Source organism: Trichosurus vulpecula, chromosome 4 (assembly GCF_011100635.1).
Source record: "Trichosurus vulpecula isolate mTriVul1 chromosome 4, mTriVul1.pri, whole genome shotgun sequence".
Lineage (NCBI taxonomy): Eukaryota > Metazoa > Chordata > Mammalia > Diprotodontia > Phalangeridae > Trichosurus > Trichosurus vulpecula.
In genome coordinates this window covers 430,295,889-430,312,951 of record NC_050576.1, presented here as the reverse complement: position 1 = coordinate 430,312,951, position 17,063 = coordinate 430,295,889, and the positions used below count along the sequence as shown (strand labels likewise).

At 43.7% G+C, this 17,063-nt stretch overlaps 1 protein-coding gene across 1 annotated transcript in view; it reads left to right on the top strand.

Moving 5' to 3' along the window:
• Positions 1-17,063, top strand: part of KIF1A (kinesin family member 1A) — a 191,989-nt gene that overhangs the window by 135,277 nt on the left and 39,649 nt on the right. Inside the window, exons 33-38 of the mRNA XM_036755422.1 lie at positions 882-1,000; positions 4,384-4,439; positions 9,704-9,812; positions 10,543-10,609; positions 11,753-11,837; positions 14,876-14,981. Coding sequence (XP_036611317.1) covers positions 882-1,000; positions 4,384-4,439; positions 9,704-9,812; positions 10,543-10,609; positions 11,753-11,837; positions 14,876-14,981 — 542 coding nt within the window. The remainder of the gene's footprint in view (positions 1-881; positions 1,001-4,383; positions 4,440-9,703; positions 9,813-10,542; positions 10,610-11,752; positions 11,838-14,875; positions 14,982-17,063) is intronic.

The following is a 17,063-nucleotide window of genomic DNA, read 5'->3' as shown; positions in this document are numbered from 1 at the left end:
ACATCTCCTTATGCCCCACTTACTACAGCTGATAATAGCTAATAAAAATAATAGCTGGCATGTACATAGTACATAAAGGTTTGCATAATGCTTGACAAATATTTTCTCCTTTTAGCCTTACAGTATTCCTGGGAGGGAGGTAATAATATCGGTATTTTACAGATGAGGAAACTGAGACAGAAAGAGGTTAAGTGACTCGTCCAGGGTCACGCGGCTAGTATCAGAGGCTAGAATCAAACTTGAGTCTTCCTGACTCTGATACCAGAGTTCTACCCACTGCACCACCTAGATGCCTCTACTGCACTCTATATTTAATGACACTATCGTGCCTTCCTAGTTCTTGAGCCTCCGGTTTGGTAATTGTAGGCAATTGCTTCTGAAAGTGTAAATTCTTCTAAAGGAGACTTGGTGTGTTAAGAAAATTGGGAGAAAGAACTATTTGTCTAGAGCAGGGAAAAAATCTTCAATTCCAAACCTTTCCTCTGATACTTACAACCTGAGTGACCATGGGCAAGTCTGAGCCTGCTTCCTTATCTGTGAAATAACTCCTGTGAAACAGGACTGTGTGCCGCCTAGAGTGGGGAGGCCCAAATGTGATCGTGTTTGGAGAGTACTTTATATAGAAAGGTCCATTGTCACCATCACCACCACCGGTAGTAATGGCATTTGTGTGGTGCTCTCAGGCATTGTGAACAGAGAAGCCTTACTTTGTAACACCCTCGTAAGAAATGCCCCAGAGCATAACTAAGTGTACCTGCTTGTGGGCTTCTGGTCTGCACATATAAGAGCTGAGCTGTGTGGACAGAGGGTTGCATGAGATTTGTGACTTTGTCCTCTATAATAATGCTGTGGCCTTTTTCCTCCATCCACCCTCATGCTAGATTGCAGTTGAGGTGACCAAGTCCTTTGTTGAATACATCAAGAGTCAGCCGATTGTATTTGAAGTCTTCGGCCATTACCAGCAGCATCCTTTCCCACCTCTGTGCAAGGATGTTCTCAGGTAAGCCTGCCTTAGACCTATCAACCAAAATATCAAAGAGTCTTAAGCCCATGTCATAAGGTCTAGTTAAAGGAACCATGGCTGTTGAGGCTGGAAGAGAAAAGACTCAGAGGGGACAAGAGAACTGGAGGAGGGATCAGACCTGTTCAGCTTGGCCCCAGAGAATAATGGGTGGAGTCTGCAACGTGAGAAGAAATATTGTACCAAGGAGAACTGTCCATGAGTGGGCTCGGCCACCCTAGGAGACAATGAGAGCCTCTTCAGTATTCAAATCAAGACTTGATAGCGTCTTGATGAAGATATCTTGGGGATTCTTTTTCAGGGATGAGTTGGAGTCATTGGTTTCTTAAGTCCCTTCTAATTCAGAAATCCTGTGAATCTATGAGCAGATATTTGCAGAATGGGATTGCTCAGATATTTGGGGAGGAAGACCAAGAGTTAGGATTTTCATTTTCCCATTTAAGTCAATTCTGGAAACACTTATTAGTTGCCAGCTGTGGTGACATTTTAGCTCCGAAAAAAGGACGAATTATAACCAATGGAATGAACCATGAGGAAGAAGAAACAAAACAAACAAAAAAAGAGGGCAAATAGTTTGCTTCAATCTGCATTCAGACTCCATAATTCTTTCTCTGAATGTGGATAGATTTTTCCATCTCTTGGAGTTGTCTTAGAACCTTGCATTGCTGAGAGGAGCCAAGTCTATCAAAGTTATTCGTCTCACAATGTGTTTGTAATTGTGTACAGTGTTCTCCTGGTTCTGCTCCCCTCACTCAGCATCAGTTCATATAAGTCTTTCCAGGTTATTATGAAATCTGTCTGCTCTTCATTTCTTATAGCACAATAGTATTCCATTACAATCATACACCACAACTTGTTTAGCCATTCTTTGTTACAACATGACTAATGTGGAAATATGTTTAATGTGAAGGTATGTGTAAAACCTATGTCAGATTGCATGCCATCTTGGGGGGAGAGGAGAGGAGAGGGAGAGGGAGAAAATTTCGAACTCAAAAGCTTGTGGAACTGAATGTTGTAAACTAAAAATAAATACATTTTAAAGGAAAAAAAAGAATTGGGGTTTAGAGCAAAAACAATATATAACCAATGTGTAATTTGATAAAAACCACTCTGATGAAGTAAAATAAAAGATAGGCTATCTAACACCAGTAAAATCAAAACAAATCAAAAAAAAGGCAAGGGACCCAATCCCATACCTGGGATATGTAAATAAAGGGATTTCTATAGACTTTGCTAGAGTCCTATGAATTCCTTTAAAGCTTCAGCAGATTATTCTTGCTTTGCTCTATTCTCTTGTCAGACCAGATGTATAGTTCTCTTGAAGAATATCATTGCCTAGAAATATCCTTCCATCTGTGCTCCCCTAACTGCTGTCCAGGGCCTGCATTTCACAGTGTGTCGCTTGGCCATAGTATCAGTTCCCTCTTCCCCCCTTTTTAAAATTAGCAGTCACCTTTCCAGAAAAGAGACTAAGAAGGATGAGAAGCCTGGCCAGCTATCATAGTCCCCATCCTAGATGATCTAAGTACCATGGATGCCTTGCTTTCCATGCCCAGTTTGGTCCCTCGATGGACCCATGTGAATTTGCTGACCACAGTCTTTTTCTCCTTATGGCCACCTGATTCCTCATCCTCACCTTCCTTCTAACAGACTCCCCTATCCAGGGACTCCTCGATATTTTTATGTTTCATGAATTTTCATCATTAAAGAACCAGATCTTGGCACCATGGCAAGCTGACCTAAAGTAGCTATGGGGTACAGCCAAGATGATGCAAGGTACATTGAGATCATTGTACTTGAGGGCAAATTCCAAATTGGCTGTGGGTTCAGAATAGATGTAAGCGATGGATGCAGGGTTTTTAATGATTGGTAACTTGGCTTGATGAGAGAGAGACAGAGAGACAGAGAGAGAGACAGAGAGAGAGAGAGAAAGAGAGAGAGACAGAGGAGAGAGACAGAGAGAGAGGAGGGAGGGGGAGAGAGAGAGAGAGAGAGAGAGAGAGAGAGGGAGAGAGAGAGAGAGAGAGAGAGAGAGAGAGAGAGAGAGAGAGAGAGAGAGAGAGAGGAAAGAGAGAAAAAGAGAAAAGCACAGAGAGAGGCAGAGAAAGGTAAAAACAAAGAGAGAGAGAGGAGAGACAGAGAAAGCATGTAATTTAGTCTAGAGGTAGATACTTTTTTCCCTGAGGGTTTCAGGGTCCCTGGTCTATTGACCATCTAAGATGGGCCTCAGAGGTCATCTCATCCAACTGATTCATTTTACAAATATTTTACAAATGATCTCTTCAAAGAAAGGAGGATGTGGCATTCCTAAAAGACAGATCTGACCATGTGCCTCCCCTACTCAAAAACCATCAGTGACTCCCTATTGCCTCTGGGATATACTCCTCTGTTTGACATTGAAAGCCCTTAAAGCATGGCGCCCACCAGCTTCCTCAACCTTTTTCCATATTATTGCCCTTTGTGCTCTATACAGTGTAGCCAAACTGATCTGTTAGCTGTTCTTTGAACTTGATGTTGTCTCTGTTGTCTTTGTGAATACACACACACACACACACACACACACCACACACACACACACACACCACGCATATGCTTCTTGACAGCAGAGATTGTATCATTTTTGCCTTTCTATTCCCAGTACCTAATATAGTGTATTTTACACTGTTCATTGAAATGATTCAAAATAAACTAAATTGAATTTCTAAAAGAAATATGTTTTGGGAAAGATTTGAAGATAAGAAAATCAATGGAATTGTTTCATAATTCTCTGATGGAAGCAATCAAAGCAATGCTCTTGACATTAGGAGGCATCAGACAGTAAAGTCCATCAATAAACCAGTTATTGAGTCCTGATTATTATCGATAGTGAGCTCTCTTGAGGACAAAGCTGGGAGCAAAGGGCAAAAGCTTCAAAATGGCCAGTTTGGGCTTGATGCCAGGAAACACATCCTCACAATGAGAGCCATCCCAAGGTGGCCCAGGCTGACTTAGGAAGTAGTGGAATATTCCTTCTTGGGTGTCTTTGTGAAGAATCCTGAGGAATAGGTCACTGACAAAGCAAAGTATGTGGGATCTAGGGTTAGACTCCATTAACAGAGCAAGCCATGCAGGTGCAGGGATGTCAGGACGCTAAATTAGTCTCAATGGCCACTTGTTTGCTGTGTTATAGTAGGGGTTCCTTTGGTGTATGGGTTACACTAGAGAGCCAACAAACTTCCTTCCAACTCTCAAATTCAGTGATTCTGTAATTCCCTATGACTAGAGGTATTTAAGCAGAAATTCTGATGAGGTGCCAAAATCTGGTTTTCTTTCAAGTCTCAAGATTTTGATTTTAGTCACATGGCTCTCTCCTTTGTCCACAGTCCTCTACGACCATCAAGACGTCATTTCCCTCGGGTCATGCCACTCTCCAAACCAGGTTGGTAGCACTTAACACTCCTCTATTCCTAATCATGCCTCTCTCCAATTCTTTCCACTTTGAGTCCAACTAGGCTTGAAGTTATGGCATCTTCCCAGGAAGAATCCCATTTGGAATTACATTATTATCATGTGATTGATGGACAAAATAACTGATGGACTTGGGGGTACAGTGAAGCCTCTAGGCTATTGGCTTATTTATTTCCCCATTACAAAGGGGAAATTTTGTTAACCTGGTGAGACAGCAGTTGGGGCCTGGGTTAAACAAAGCACATCATGGATCATCCTTCTCACATAGCACTTTAGTCTCTCTTGACTGTTCTAAAAGTATTTTCTTGGAGAATGGGTGTAGAAGGATCAATGTGAAAGTAATACAGCTGAGACTGTAAAGCTCTTGAGAGCAGAAAAATCCAGGATGGATAATTCTCTAGGTTGGGCAAAGTTTGTTCCCCCAAATGCGTTGTTCCAAAAGAATGATTAAGTGTCCAGTGGAAAACCATATACCCTTGAAATGGCTCCATCCCATCCCTGCCAGCTGGTACTTGGGACTGTGGTCTTCATTAAAATCAGAACAGACTGACAAAGACCATCAGAAAATGGGACATCAGACCTGGGCTTCCCTCAACTGTTAAGGAGTGCATCTGCAAATGAGTCCCTTTCCTAGTCTGTTGAATCACTAAATGAAAAGACCAAAATTGCCAGTTTTCTAAAAAGTTTTCTAAGACTATGATGACCTCACTTAGGTTCCCTCCAGTGCAGCTGAGAGCACCTATACGTGAGGCAAGGGGTGAATTTTGTATGTTGGGCAATTGTAGAACAATGATAGTCAGCTCCCTGAGAGATTAGGAAGGTTGGACACCAACTTCCATTACTCTAGACAGCCGTAGTCAAAGAGCAGATCATTTTACCCTGCATTTCCTCACAAAAGGCATGCAGAGAGTCCTCTGAGAAGACATTGCCCAATTACTAGGGCATTCACCCATCAGAAATAGGACCATAATTTGAGAGATTAGAGGAGGAGCTTGTGGCTTTGACATTAAACTGCAGCCATTGGAGCAAGAGGGAATTAGTCAGGAACGCAGAACACCAGCCCCTCCACAAGGACATTAACCTTGCCACCTAGTTCTTTGAAGAATGCTATTTTGGCAGGCATATGAGGTAAGACTAGGGTGGGAACCAAGGCTGAAGTTTCATCTTGGATATATGGTACTCTTTGGAATCCCGTCCCATGGCAGCAAAGTTGATACTCCAGGGAAGGAACAGCAGAAGGGGGGTCAGTTAAGGAGATGCCGCAGCTGTTTTGCTTGTGATTCTGTAGCACCCCTGAAATGGTCCCCCACTTCTCATATGTTCTGTGGGGCACCCATGCTGTGGTCAAACAATGTTGGCTGGATTTTTTTGTTTTGTTTTGTTTTTTTCCTCTTTGCTACACAAGATGAAGAAAAGGCCCTTAGACTTGAGCATTGGATGCCAGGCACGCTGGACAGGAGCATGCTGAGGGTGCTCTCTGGGCATACCTTCATAGCTATGAACATGGCTTCCTCCTTGCTGCTGAGAGAGGGCAAAGCGTCTGTGTCTCATCCCTCACAGCCTAGAATGGATGGGGTTGTGAAAAAGGCTCAGAAACCCAGTTGGTGCCTTTAAGGAGCCATGGAAGAGATCTCTGTGCTTTGTGATTCCTTCCATGAACATTTCCTGGGAAGTGTTTCACTGTAGTGATTGGGAGGCAGGGTAGGTGGAAATCAGGTTGGGCTACATTCATGGAGCAGGGCAGGTGCCAGGGATGTCAGGACCCTAGGTGGGATTTTAGGGACTTTCTGGTGCCCTTCTTCTCAACCCCCACTCCTGGAAAAAGTATTACAATCTAGATTTCTCCATGGGCAAATGGCCTCTTGCCTTCGAGAGGTAGTGCAACCCTGGTGGAGATTGATCACCTGATTCCTGAGCTGTTGGGGTGTTTGCTCTTACATTCATTCTTCCTCTTTAGGGTGGCTTGAAATTCTGTCTTTCCTTCAGTCAATACCATCAGGATCGAAGTGAGCAGTGCTGCCTTCTACCACCCCTCCCCAGCCTAAAGACTGCACTTCCCCCTGGGATGGGGCTTGGTTTCAGTGCCTCAGACTTTTCTCTTCTGGTTCTTTACCCAATCTTGGTCTACTTCCCTCCATTCTCATTGTCTTCTGGGAGCAGAGGTGGCAGAAATGATCCTCAGACCCCAATTCAGCATAGACTAGAGTCTAGCTCCTTTCCAATTGATATCTCTCTGAGATAGATGGGACATCTACAAGTGCAGCCCGCTCTAGGATACAGGCATAAAATGAAGCCACCTGGCCTAAACTCCTTCTTCCTCTCCCTTCTCCTCTTCCCCTTCTCGTGTATTCTCCATCCTTCTCCATGCCTCCTTCTCCATGCCTCCTTCTCTTTTCCCATATTTGCATCTCTAGCCTTCTCATTGAGTTTTCTCCCCTATTTCTCCCTACAGTCTCTATCTTTCCTCCTCTCTCTTCTCTTCCTCTCTCATTCTTTCTGCTTTTCTTTTTCTACCTCTGCCTCCCTTTTTGTGCCTTTCATTGGGTCTCTCTAATTCTCCCTGTTGCTCTCTGTTTCTATATCTCAGTCTCTCTATATCTGTCCCTTTGTCTCTGAATCTTTCCATGTCTGTGCTTCTGTCTCTCTCTGCCTCTTTATTTCCTTGTCTCTCCCTGTCCCTTTCTGTCTTTGCCTCCCTTTCTATGTCTCTATGCCAATAAGCATTTATCTCTGCCCCTGTTTCCTTCCCTCCCTCACCTTTGCTTCTTTTTCTATCAATCTGTCTCTCATTCTATCTCCGTCTCTCCCTCTCATCTCTCAGGTACGAATGCCATAAGAAGCACTAAGCAGAGACCTAAGCAGACCTGTAGATTTCAGCATTTATGAATGTATTGTGTCCATCTCAAAGCCAAGGACTTCAGTCTTCCCCTCCAGGCCCCTCTGAGGCTTCACTTTCAAACTCCTCTTTCTCCTGGAAATCCTTTCTCCTCATTCCAAAGCCTCCCGCTCTTTCTCCCTGATCTTGTTACACAGTCACTAAGATAAATCGCCCACATAGAAAAGGAAGGGTCAGGATGGATTTCAGAGAAAGTCTGTTCTTTCTACCTCCCTTTCTCTCTTAGGGCCTAGTAGTAGGAATGTGGGGGATGGGGAAGGAGAGCATAGAGACATTAAATGAATCTTCTTGTATCATGCTTCCCACGATACCTCAATTACCCTCAGTGATGCCAGTGCTGTCTTTGAGGTTCTGAAGGAAAAAATAAGGCACCATATTGGTCCAGTCAGTAAGCCCCTTCCCAAGTGAAAGCCACTTCAAGAGGGCCTGGTGTCCTAAAAGATGCCAGGACAATCTGAGACAGCTGTTTGTCCTGACTGCATGAACATGGGCCATCTTTTTGTCTCCTGTGTTTGTGTCCTCAAACCTCAGGTGAAGGTTTGGCTGCAGAATTTGTATTAAAAAACCAAAATAGAAAATTTGAGGATCTTGGCCAAGCTCTGACTTCCTGCAGCAGACTCCAGCCAAATTTAAGTCTGACAAAAAGGGTGAAGGGTTTTTGGCATCACCCAGAGCTTGGAAAGAGAGAAGTCAAGGCAGTTCAGTGCAGTACATAGAATACTAGGCTCAGTACAAGAAAATCTGGATTCAAACCCCACCTCTGTGATTTATTGCTTGCTTTGCTTCTATGGGTCTCAGCTTCCCTATATTTCAAATGAGGGAGGTCAGGTCAGCTGATGTCTAGGTGCCTTCCTGCCCCTATGATCTTTCCCGGGTCTTATGAGAGCTGGGCCACTGAGGCAGAGTTCCCAATGGCACTGAAAGAATCATAAGCTGACAGAGAGACTCTCTGCTCCTACCTTCCCTTTTGACATATGAGGGAACTGAGAACTTGATAACTAAGTAGTGTGACTTGCCCAAGGTCACAGGTAGTTAGTAATAGAACAGGATTCAAAACTTGGTCCTCTGACCCCAGATTCTATTGTTGTTCACTAAATCAGGCTAAAGAGCCCCCTACTTTCAATGGGACCCCCAGCATCCAGTCCAGGGGCTGCCTGAGTTGTGCATCCATCACTGCCCCAGTGATAGATCTGAGAGCCTTCCCTGGTGCCCCCCTAGACCTCACCCAAGTGATTCCCCACCCACTGCTCTAGTCCATTCCTCTAGGACCTCCTGTACAGCCAGGCTAGCCTCCCTGTGACATTGGGGCTTGCAACTTTGAATGATTGGACCTGACTGGACTGTCCTGGGCTTTTTGGACTTCACGAAAGCCAGAGAGGAAGTGAGAAGAGTCAAAGAGAAAAGCTGAGGCAGCCATAGAGAGGTGGCAAGAAAGGCCTGACAGGAAATGGGATGAAATTCAGCAGGTTCTGAATTAGAGCTAGAAAAGACTGTGGAGACAGTCTTTCCAATGCCTTCCTTCAATCCCGATTTAACTGAACTGCAGAGAAGCTGTGTGAATTGGTCTAGGCCACATAGATACTACGTTATAGAGCTGTGATTCCAGCCCAAATGGAGTACACCTCCAGCCACCACATTGTTCCACTCCAGTTGTCACCTAGAGTGGTCTTCATTCCCCAGAGCCCTCACCATACTGTCTCCCCTGGTGTCCTAAATGAGTAGAAGTCTGTCGTCTGAAGAGGCTACAGCCCACCTTCCTTTCCCTAGTTGGATGTACTCATGTGCCTGGCACATAGTAGGTACTTAACAAATGTTGGTTGGTCGGTTGCTTATCGATTGATTGATGTCAACATATGCCTTCTCTCCTTCAAGTTCCATCTATTGACATTAATGGAGTATGTTCTGTGTGCAAAGTGGTGCTGGGCTGTCCTGAGGGGATCCAGGGGATTAAAGAGGGAAGCAGTAGGTTCTGGAGAGAGGCAATTAAAGAGAAGACAATGCCCATGCCTTCAAGGACTTGGCACTTTATTCTGGGCTGTAAACTCCTTGAGGGACAGGAACACCATGCCTTCTGTGTCTTGCTTTCTTCTTAGTCCTTAGCACAGGGCCTTACCTAATAAGAGAGTTTAATAAACGTGTGTTGAATAAATGAATCAAATAGTTAAACTCCCGACTTCTTCATAGTCCTTATCTACTCACATGCATACTGCAAGTGGGACTATACAGTAATTCTGCCTTCTATTCCTTTTCTGGGTGATGTTGAGACAAAGGCTTGGCTTTAAAATTGTTTGATAAGATTTTGGTTGTGACATCCAATTTCATTTTGTGGCTCTCTGTAGTGCCCGCTACCAAGCTGAGCACCCTCACCCGGCCCACTGCTGGACCCTGCCACTGCAAATACGACTTGCTGGTATACTTCGAAATCTGTGAGCTGGAAGCCAATGGCGAGTGAGTTACATTTCTTATTCGGAGGGGCTCTGAGAAAACCATCAGGTCCTTATTTCACTGACTTGTGGAGCAAAGGGATACTTGGTTCTGACCTCAAATTCATGAATCTGTGATCTTAGTGACATGGAAAGTTATCCACAATCCAAATCTCAATACACGCACAATGAGCAAGTTATTTCATTCTCTGAATCCCCATTTTCTCAAAAAATTGGGATAAGTCTTGTGCTACTACCTAGTGAAGTTGTTAAGAATAAAGTCCTTTGTAAACCTTAAAGTGCTATGGTCACATGGTACTAGAATGTGAGCTCCTTCATACAAGTACTAGATATTTTTACTGTAGTACACTCAGGACCTAACATAATATCTGGCACATAGTAGGTGCTTAATAAATGCTTGTTGATTGATAGAGCACCATCAAATCTTTAATTGAATAGTCTTCATTATAGAAAAGGCAATGAGAAGCAAGACCCACCCAACATCAAAGACCTACCGTGATATTTAGAGATGTACAATAAATTACCGTGTATATGCAGGGTACACAAATTATTGCAGAGGTTACTCATCTCCTATTGGATTGAAATCAGTTCTCCTTTATGGGACTCAGTTTACTCACCTGTAAAATAAAAGTGTTGGAATAGATGACCTCTGAGGTCCCTCCCAGCCCTAAATCTATAATCCCCTGCTCCTCTGGGCACTGTGACAGACTGTTTCATGGTCTCTTCTCTTCTAGCTATATTCCAGCTGTTGTAGACCACCGGGGAGGGATGCCATGCCTTGGAACTTTCTTGCTCCATCAGGTATTTCCCTCTTTTTATCCTGAGCTATCTGTTATCTTCCCTGCCCACACCTCATGCTTCCTACAAGCTTTTTGGCCATAGCAACAACTAAATGACTTTCCCCTGGGTAACATAAATCTGTTCTTAGACCTGTACTATTTAATGTTCTTACCAGTTACTTGGATAAAGGTATAGATAGCAGGATTTTCCAATTTGAAGATGACACACAGCTGGGAGGAGTAGCTAATACACTAGATGTCAGAGTCAGAATCAAAAAAGACCTTTGCAGGCTAGAGTACTGGGATGAATCAAATGAGATGAAATGTAACAAGAGTTCTATGTCTTATACTCAAGTTCAGAATTCAGCTTCAAAAGTATAAGATAAGGGAAGCCTGGCTATATGATAACTCATCTAAAATGTCCTTGGGGACATTGACTATCCAATCCCCTAAAGCCCCAAGACCATTTCAGATGAGTCATTACCTAGCCAGGACCAGAGAAGTGATAGATAGTCCCACTGTATTTTGCCCTGGTCAGACCACATGAGAGTCTTGTGCTCAGTTCTGGGTTCACTAGGTTCCTTGAGAAGCTGGAAAAATGTCCAGACGAGGACAGCTAAAATGGTGGAGGTCTTTGACATGATACATTTATGAGGATCAGTTGAAGGAACTAGGACATTTAGGCTGGACAAGAGAAGATTAAAGTAGGAGACATGCCAGTGAACTGCCTTCAAGTATTTAGAGAGCTGCCATGTAGACAATATTGATTACGCTTGTTCTCCTTAGCTCCAGAGACCAGCACTAGGAACTATAAGAGATGAGTTTAGGATTTAACATCAGGAAAAATATGTTTTGTCTCTGAGAGCCATCCCAAAGTGAATGGTCTACTGGGAGATGCTATGGGTTCTTCCTTTGAAGGGCTTCGAGCAAAGACTGGGTAGCCACTCATTGCAAACCGCATGGGATAGGTTGGACCATATGGCCACTGAGTTGTCTTCCAGCTCTGACATTCTCTGAGCCTGTTTTCTCACCTGTCACAGGAAGTTGATGAGAATACCTGCACACCTACTTCTCAGGGCTGTTGTCAAGAAATCATTTTGCTGTAGAAATGTGAGTTGTTGTAATTGTTGTTCTCACACTTCTCTCTCTTCTTGATGACTCCCAGGGGATCCAGAGAAGGATCACGGTGACCCTGGTGCATGAAACTGGCAGCCACATCCGCTGGAAAGAAGTGCGAGAGTTAGTTGTGGGTAAGTTGGGGAGCTATCCATGCTGAATAGCTATTACCTCATCTTCTATTGTGTGCACAAGGTTTGCATCTCACTCAAGTTAAAAGTCAAGCCTTTATAAAATAAGTACTATTTTTTGCACTCTAATTTGGCATTTCTTATAGAATAGTAGATAGAAAATGAACTTGGAGTTGGAAGAGATCTGATTTCAAATCCTGAATCTGACATTTATGTGCACCTACTATGTGACAGGCACTGTGCTTTACAAATATTCTTTCATTTGATCCTCACAAAAACCCTGAGAGGTAAGTGCATGTAAAGGAGGTAGATATTCCCATTTTACAGATGAGAAACTGAAGAGAACAGAGGTCAAGCAACTTGCCTAGTCACACATTTAGCGTAACCTGAACTGGTTATTTACTTCCTCTGAGCCTCAGTTTCCTCATCTGCAAAAAAGATCATTGCCCTGGCATACTACCTCAATCACAGCATTGTTGGGAAAAGAGTGACTTAAAAAGCACTGCATGGGTGGAGCCACAGCGGATATAACACTGGGCCTGGAGTCGGGAAGACCTGGTTCAAATCTGGCTTTGCTGTGTGACCCTGAGCAATTCACTTCATCTCTGCCTGTCTCAGTTTCCCCCAACTGTAAAATAAGGATAATAATAGCCCCTCCCTTCCAAGGTTGTTATGAGGATCAAATGTTTGTAAAGCACTTAGCACAGTACTGGGCACATAGTAGGTGCTTAATAAATGCTTATTTCCTTCCCTAAATGTTCATTATTATTGTCCAAGTACTTAACCTTTAAGTGTCTCTTCCTCAGCTCCCTTTCTGTCGAATGGCCTAATGGTCAGAAAAGAAACATTTAAATGTAGTGGGAATGCTGTCATTTAAATAATAATATCAGACAGTCTGAAAGATTACTATGTGCTTTAAATTTATTGTTTCATCTGAGCCTCTGAACAGCTCTGTGGGGTAGGGACTATCAATATCATTGTCCCAATTTTATAGAAGACAAAGCTGAGGCTCAGAAGCCTGATCATCCAACTAGCTTCAAAGCCAGGATGTAAACCAGTTTCTTCCCAGCTTCAGTCCCACCCTCCATGCAGCAAACCATGAGACTTCATTGTTAAAGGAATACTTCCAGCAGATCAATTGGTAAAGCAAAGAATTGATCTGTAATGTCAACATGACCTGATCTCATTCCCCCTCTTTGCCCTAGGCTTCCTTCCATCATTTGCTCAGGTGCCCCCTCTTGCAGGAAGCCTCTCCTGATTCCTCTCCTCAAATCACCTTCTGTTGAGTTACCTGTGGGCATGGGTTGTCTTGCCAGTGAGCCGTGAGCTCCTTGACAACAAAAACAAATTCATGTTTTGTCTTTGCATCTCAAACACCCCTATCGGTGTCTGGTACCGAGTGGGCACTCAATTAATTCTTGTTGGATTGGGTTGAATCAGATCCACTCCAGATTTTTGGTATTTTGGTTTTTCTTAAATTGAGGCAAACTAGCAATCTCATACAATGTAAAAAGGCTGGAAGTAGGATGGGATGAGGCTAAGAATTTTATGGGACTATGGTACCAACCCACCCCTTGTATTAGGAGGGCAGATTTGTAATCTCAAAGAGGATCATATATATGTCTGAAAGGTTCGGAACCGCCAGATATAAGAACTCTCAAAGTAGGAGGCAGAAGAATCAAAGTATATATTTAGGCTCCACAGTAACCAACCCATGAACCAGCATCCCCATTTTGATATATTGATCAAAAGCTTCCAGGCCCAATAAGTCCGCCTCACAAGAGTAACCAGGAGGCCACAGAGAAGCATGATGGTGTACGGCAAAATCATATACATGCTTCCCCTCTATGGTAAAAAGATTACCCACTGGCCTCAAGTCCTTGTTCAGCTTCCTCCCGTAGGTCAGCTCTGCTACCGGCAGCTCCTACTTCAGCTTCAGCTTCGGCTGTGGCTGTAGCTATAGCAGCCCCTGGCTCCAACGGAAGCTGTTTGTAACCATCCAGTTTCTGCGGGGGTGTAAGGTACGCCAGGGAAAGCACAGGTTCTTTCAATCTGCTTAAGCAAGGGAAGCAAGGTGAAGGGGCTGACAAGCTTACTCCAGTCCAACATACAAACAGCATTCAGTTCAGGGGAAAAAGCCAAACTAGTCAAGGGCACTTGTTGACTAAGTGCTAAGGAGCCCATTTTTGGTTACCAACACACCCCTGCCTTTATCTACCTTATTTCTGTGCAAAATGCAGTAATCAGAGTTATACAGGTGTATATAGAGGCAGTTATATGTGAGTATTATGCCTTTCCACAACAAATTCACAGGAAAATATCCGTAAAACATTTGGAGATGTGGGAATGAGTGCACATTGTTTATAACCTGGTCACCAACCACAGAATCAGAGAATCATAGATCTGGGGCTAAAAGGAACCTTGGAGAGCATCTGGTCCAACACTTCATTTTACAGATAATTAAACTCAGACTCAGAGGGGGTAGGCAACTCGACCAAGGTCATGCAGGTAGTATCGAATCCAGAATTTGAACTTGGGTCCTGCACCTCCCACTGACTAGCTTACAGCAGCCTTGACCTCATGGTGACTTAAACTCTTGTCTTAGCGAAAAATGATTCTTTATGTACTCTTAAAATGCAATTGTAATTACACTTCTAATACTCAAGAAGGTTGAAGGGGAGGTAGATCCAATTCTATCCAATAAACATTTACTAAGCACCTACTATGTGTAAGGCACCGTTCTAGGTGCTAGGAATACAAATCCAGAAGTGAGGCATCCGCAGATAATAAAAAGCTTACATTCACCTGAATGAATGCAGTTTTTTCACTTAATACAAACTCTGGCTCCGCACTGCTCATAGAAGGACCCCAGCAGTATCTAAGCATGTGCCATCTGCCTCAGGGTCAGTTAGGATCCCTAGAAATAGTGTTGGCAAGTGTCATCTCTTTTACTTAGTCAAAAGCAGCACTGAGGATGAGGACTCCATCCCCTTATGCCTACTTTTCCCTGAGATGACTGGGGCTTCTATTGTCTAATTTAGGTCGGATCCGGAACACTCCAGAAACAGACGAATCCCTCATCGATCCCAACATCCTCTCGCTCAACATCCTTTCATCAGGCTACGTCCAGCCCTCTCAGGATGATCGGTGAGTTTTCCCTCTACCTAATTTTCTTTTCTCAACCTCTAAACTCCGTCTGAATAGCATCCCTGGTCATTGGAGATGATTGAAGACCACATGCATCATAGATGCTTCCCTCCCTCCCCACCAGGGGATCACCCCATCAGCCTCCTTGCTACCATGGTCTCCTTTCTCTGTGACCTCCTACTGCTTTCAGATGGAGGAAGGCTGAAGGTGTAGGCTGTCTGCCTTCCAGAAGATACAGCAGGAGATCACTGAGCAGGGGAACCTCTTACACACAGAGGGTTTTTTTTAAAATGCAAAATAAATACAATGTGTTTTGGGGGTGGGGAAGTCAGGATGCACCTGGTATGGGAGGCAGCACCTGAGCTGAGCTTTGAAAGGGGATAGGAATTACGAGAGGCAGAGTTGAGGAGGGAGGCTATTGGACACTAACAGCCTGCTGCCCCAAATCCAGCACTGCCGGTCTATCCAATGCCTGTTCAGGCTTTCTCCTTTATTAACACTTTAAAGCTGATCAGCCCATTCTACAGCATAATGTCAACTAGTTGCCTTGTCTCTGCAGTCATTTCTGATCATCCTTGGTGGTAACGGTCTGTGTCAGAAGGAATTTTCATATTCATCTCTATCCATGCGCTGAGAACCAGCATCTAGGAACTGGTCCACAGAAGCAGCTACAGTTGACATGAGACAGGGAGCTGATCAAAGAGGCATAAGGTTGTGGGGATGGAGAGGCAGGCTGAGAAATCAATCAACAAACATTTGCTAAACATACTTGCTATGTGCCTGGCACACACAGACAAAAGTAAAATAGTTCCTGCTCTTGATGAGCTTACATTCTATTGGGAGGACACAGCATGTAAACAGACAAGTATATGCACGAGAATTTGAAGAGAGTGCACTGACCACAGGGGATGGGGTGGCATGTGATATGAGCCTTAAAAGAAGGTAAGGATAATTTGGATGAAGGAACTTGGGTGGTTTTTATATTACAAATACATCCTTTGCTTTACCAAAAAGTCTACTGAAAGCATTTCTTGAATAGAGAATCAGCATGGGGTAATGGAAAGCCTGGCACATAGCAGGCAGTTAATAATTGTTTGTTGGCTGATTAATCAATCAGGAATAGAAGTACAAAAGTGAGACAGTAAAAAAGCAGACACTGGAACATCAGAAGTCATATAAAGAAGGCTCTAGTTACAGGAACATTTAAGTCCATGCTGATGGAACCCTGCCTAATGTCCCAAAGATTTCTCCCTTGGAGTTATTATCATCTGTACTTGGCCTCAGCCCAGATTTGAACTTTTGGAGTTACAGGAAAATGAGGTAGGTAGGGTTGAGCCTGGAATTGTTTTTCATTTGTCCAAGTGACCCCAAAGCTCTAACACATGGTATATGGTTAGAGAGCCTCAGGCAGCCACATTTGGTTTGGTGAGTAGGGAATTTAAGAAAAGGCTTAGCATAGATGGTAAAAAGGTCCAGGAAGACTTTGTTGGTGCTAACAGCTAGAACGTCTCCTAGGGTAAGAGTACCTAAGAGGCATTTGGGGAAGGAGACTACATGTGCACAGCAGAGATTACTTTGCAGTTTGGGGAAGCTTTGAAAGGAATGAAAATCTAATGCCTTGTCATCGCCTAACAAAACAGAAAAGCCATTTGTAGGAGAACCATATTTTCTCTATTTTCTGACTTCTTTGTTGAGATGCCCAAATTCACACTGACTCAGATCCTCTTTGTGAATCTTCCCTTATACAAAGGTCTGGTGATCAAGAGGGTTCTCACTTGCAATTTTCTGACAAAATGACCAGAAGAGCTATTAGGAGGCAGTGCAGGGTAATGAAGGAGGGGAGACCTAGACTGAGAACCTGGAGACTGCAGGTCGGGGTCTGGCTCCTCACAAGCAGACTTCATGGGGATGACTCCTCCTAAGCTATTAATTCAATTAAACTCAATCCAATAAACATTCATTCAGCCATAACTCAATGTTGTCTGTAGAATTCAGAGAAGTGCCAGGGAAGGAGGGACAGGAATAATTAGTCCAGACAACCTTTGAGGGCTGTTTCAGGCTATGGGGAAATGAGTTTATACA